Source organism: Aspergillus brunneoviolaceus (assembly GCF_003184695.1).
Source record: "Aspergillus brunneoviolaceus CBS 621.78 unplaced genomic scaffold BO95scaffold_3, whole genome shotgun sequence".
Classification (NCBI taxonomy): domain Eukaryota; kingdom Fungi; phylum Ascomycota; class Eurotiomycetes; order Eurotiales; family Aspergillaceae; genus Aspergillus; species Aspergillus brunneoviolaceus.
In genome coordinates, this window is record NW_020290733.1 from 257,824 (window position 1) to 262,070 (window position 4,247).

The 4,247-nt window shown below is 53.0% G+C and overlaps 2 protein-coding genes across 2 annotated transcripts; both read left to right on the plus strand.

Annotated features, from left to right (window-relative positions):
* On the plus strand, window positions 1–1,232 carry BO95DRAFT_438074 (6-phosphogluconolactonase). The gene has a single exon (XM_025585420.1). The coding sequence runs from the start codon at window positions 108–110 to the stop codon at window positions 906–908; it is 801 nt and encodes a 266-aa protein (XP_025447333.1). The 5' UTR covers window positions 1–107; the 3' UTR covers window positions 909–1,232.
* Window positions 1,233–1,666: 434 nt separating this feature from the next.
* Window positions 1,667–3,383, plus strand: BO95DRAFT_351636 (uncharacterized protein; the record flags this gene model as incomplete). Its single annotated transcript, XM_025582091.1, has 2 exons — window positions 1,667–1,717; window positions 1,992–3,383. The coding sequence occupies 2 exons, from the start codon at window positions 1,667–1,669 to the stop codon at window positions 3,381–3,383; spliced, it is 1,443 nt and encodes a 480-aa protein (XP_025447334.1).
* Window positions 3,384–4,247: the final 864 nt, after the last annotated feature.

Genomic DNA, 4,247 nt, shown 5'->3' on the forward strand with positions numbered 1-4,247 from the left:
CCCCCCAATATTCTCGCTCGGGCAGATCAATTATCCTTTTCCCTCCAACCTCTCTCTTTTCCATATCGCCCTTTTCCCCCCTAAAAAGCTACAGCTTGCCTTTCAGAATGGCTGCTTCCGCCCCCAATCTCTACAGCTTTGCGAATACCGATGCTTTGGCCCAGCAACTGAGGCCTTACGTCCTCCGGATCCAGAACTCCGCCTTGAGTCGTCACAGCACTTTCCGTGTCGCTGTCTCTGGTGGTTCCTTGCCGAAGGTGCTGGCGCAGGCTCTCCTCACGCCTGGAAATGGGTCCGAAGAAGACACTGCTCAGTTCTCCAAGTGGCACATCTTCTTTGCCGATGAGCGCGCCGTACCCCTCGACCACGAGGACAGCAACTACCGTTTGTTGAAGGACGAACTGCTCGATAAGATACCAACGGAACTTGGGGCTCCCACCGTGCATACGATCGACCCCGCTCATGTCAATGATGAGGATCCCCAGGAGCTGGCCGACCTGTATCAGGAGGACCTCATGCGCTCCTTTGCGGCAAAAGACAGTGTGAAGTTGCCTGTCTTCGATCTCATCCTCTTGGGGTGCGGGCCTGATGGTCACACCTGCAGTCTTTTCCCTGGCCACGAGCTTCTCAGAGAGAAGGATGCTTGGACGGCAGCCATCAGCGACTCACCTAAGCCGCCCCCGAAGCGCATCACCCTTACTCTTCCGGTGGTCACGCACGCTCTCAACATCGCATTTATCGCGACTGGAGGTGGAAAGAAGGATATCATGAAGCAAATTTTTGATGCCGAGGAAGGAAGAGACTTGCCGTCCTCATTGGTCAACCAGGGTGCCGGTGAGAAAGTCAGCTGGTTCACTGACCATGCGGCCATTGAGGGCGTCGCCTTCCCCAGACGTGGCAGTTTGTAGTCGATGGGCGCACATGACCCAAATTGTTTTCATTCGATCAGAACTACGTGCACAGGTAATGTGAGGGATACGAGGGATACGATAGCTATCGGTGATTGCGCTTTTGCAACAGGTGTGGGAAACTTCTGCAGTTTCGTGTTGGAAATGACTGAGGGAAGTGGATGGGGCTGGGAGTTTGATGAGCGTTGTCGCTAGGACTGGATGACTTGTTCCGCCTTTTGTATCTGCGAGTTTCCCTTCTAGACTTCAGGAAAAGTTTGTGTTGTTATCCTGTGGATATCACAGACCGCTTCTCAATGAATGGACGAATGCTATAATCACGTGAATAAGCCCCAGTATTTGGCAGACGAAATCTGAAGCTCTGTATGGTCACTACAGTCGTTGATTAAAAAGATCAAGGGTCATGATTATCATGAGATCCATCATAGGTACAGTACAAGTTCCAGTTCCTGAAGTAGCAGTTCAAGTGTAACCAACTTCGACCAAACGTGCGTAGTAACAACCTTGAACCCTGTTAGGGGTGCTCATCGGGCTGCAGTGAGCCAAGCTTCCACTGGTTATGCGGAACCTTCACCGCAGCTGCCCCCGTCTGGAACTGCCGCCTTCAGCTGAACTCGGACCTCCACCTCTGCGACTCCCCCCAAGCACCATTTACATCGGTGTAGAAGAGGCTATGTCCGGCCTACAAAGCTCAATCCTGAATACATTGTTTCTTCCAGTCGACTCAGCGTCCGCAAATGTCTTGATATACCATCATAATGCCGATTCCAACGCGCTCCCTTTCCCTACGTGAGCCCCGTACCGGTAAGGTTAGTTGCATCTTGTCACCCCTTTATTACCTCTCTCATTCAAGTGACTGCAATGGCCTCGGAACACCTTTGTCAATCTGCTCTGCCTTATGCTTTTCCTTTGTGTGCTATTCCAATCCTCCTGTCTCATGATTGCTAACACAGAAATATTCAGCCATTGACCATTGGGCGCTCTACTACCACCAAAGCCAACCCTCCCACAACCTCGACGGCAGTTGGCGGCAAATCTTCTTATCATGCCACCGGAAATGAGAATATTACAACACGAAACAAGAGCCTTCTGCCGGTCCGTGACGATGCCCGCTCTGCGAAACCCTCTCGAATTCAACAGCCGGCAGAGACTCGCCTGTCCCAGCGGCCGACCAAGACCGGGGGGAAGGGGTCTCAGCAGCAAGGTGAACCTTCGACACGCGAAGCGACCGGGGTAAATCGTCGCCAGAGCCTCATTCGACCCAGTCCGCTGAAGCCTATTGGACCTGTGAAGCCAACCGCTACGATAAGCACCCCTAAACAGGCCACTTTTGCACCAAGTCCTTTGTCCCCCTCCAAACAAGAACTAGCTCCCAGGCAGGATGGACGGCCCTTATCTCCCAAGAAATCCGATATGCCTCCCCCGTCGCTCCGACCCAGTCGATCCGCTTCCTTACGACAGCCAGTCAAGTCCAGCTCCAGCACACCATCCATCAGTCGCGGCCACGCGCGTCATCGAAGTCAAGGGGTCACGCCCAACGTGAGCCGATTGATAGGCAAATTGGAGCCACCTTCACCGAGCACCACAACTCCGACACGCCCGAGAGCTCAGATTTCGTTCCAACCGCAATATCTACTGTCAAAAAAGGCGGTCAATCCGGCTACAAAGAATCTGAGTGCTACCACGTCCGAGGATGCGGATGCTTCTTCATCACCCTCATCCTGGCCCGAGCTTGCAGCCTTGCAGACAGAGATGTTACAACTAAGCCTTACGCACTCCTCATCTCTTCAACAGAAGACTTCCTGGACGGCCGATGTCGAAGCTCAACTCCGGAAGGACTACAAGTCCGTGGCCAGCAAATACCGCGCCGCGCTCGCTGCAGAGCAAGATTATCAGACGAAACTCAATGGACTCGCACTGCATTGCTGGTTTCGAAACTCTTGTGAGCACAATGGCCCACTCGGATTTGCGGAGCAGATTCGGATACTTTCTCGGGTTGCAGAAGACGTGTACATGGTGACGGATTCTCTGGAAGGGCAGTACACGGTGGTCTTGCAGAAATTTGAAGAGTGGTTTCAGCGGATGGAAGAGATTCGGCACCACCGGCTTCACCATGAGCACGAAATGTACGACGGCGTTTTCATTGATTCCTTAGACCGCACTTGGCAAGAAGAAGTGTCGGCTTTATCTACGAAATTGGACTATTGCTCGCGGCAGCTACAAAGCCTGGATCTTCTAGGCTACGGAGAGTTGGAGCGATTCGACAGCTCTGCGCTGTTTCGCATGATTAAGAATCTCGAGAAGACGGTGAACCTGATGATCGAGGAGCTGCACACAATCCGTAAGATTGAAGGCGACGTTGTAAGAGCGGAACGGGCATGGGTTGGTCAACTTGCTCGGAGGCTGGTGAGCGCCATGCCACTCCAAGAACAGCGACAGGGACTCTGGAAGAAACAGGCCTTCATGCAATCATGATGAATTGTTTACAATCGCTTTTCTTTCCTGGCGGCGAGTCCTCGTTTCTCACCCACCATGGTTGAGCGGACAACATGTGCAGGGACCAACCTGTTTATCAAACAAGCAATCCTTCTGGAAATCAGAAATCAGTGCACCGGATTTGGTCGGACGAGAGATCGACTGCCGTAAGCGTTGCCCCGGGCCATGGATTCTCGCCTGGGCAGAACATTGGGGGGAAGAGGTGGGGGGGGTAAGTAAACCAGCAATGCATCATGGGGTCATCAAGGGACGAAAAAACCGGTTCTAGCAGGCTCCCGGCCGCTCATTGGGAGGCCTGGCTGATTCCTACACTAGGTAGCCCTGCTCACTAGCTGCCTTGCGTCGCAAGCGATCGGGCAACCCCTTCCAGGACTTGTGCATAACGCGACCCGGCTGTCAAAAGGGCCTGTCTCGATTCTAGAAGGTAGGCATTGCTACACTTGAAACCTTGATTTGGGTCAAGGCTAACCCGGGACCTAAACACTAGTCCACCCAAAATTTCGCTGTAGACACCTCCTTCCACTCTGCCTGTCCATTTGACAGAGTTTTTCCCCTCGACACGCGATGTTGAAAGGCCAGGCCGCATCGACAGCATCTCATCACCCCACTGTCAACTGACTTTTGTTTAAAAACGACGGTTGATACCCGCCAGATGAGAGTTTGGTGCGCTGGTCAACCCCTGAGCGATTCGTGTGTGCCCTGGTGGTTAGACTGTACCACCTATGGCCATGTTTCACCGCTGGCGATGCCGACAGTAGCGTACAGATAGACCTTGGCTTCATCGAGCCGGAGTTTCTCCAGTGGACCTGGGCTTCCTGGAAAAAGAAAAGGAAACAACCCAAC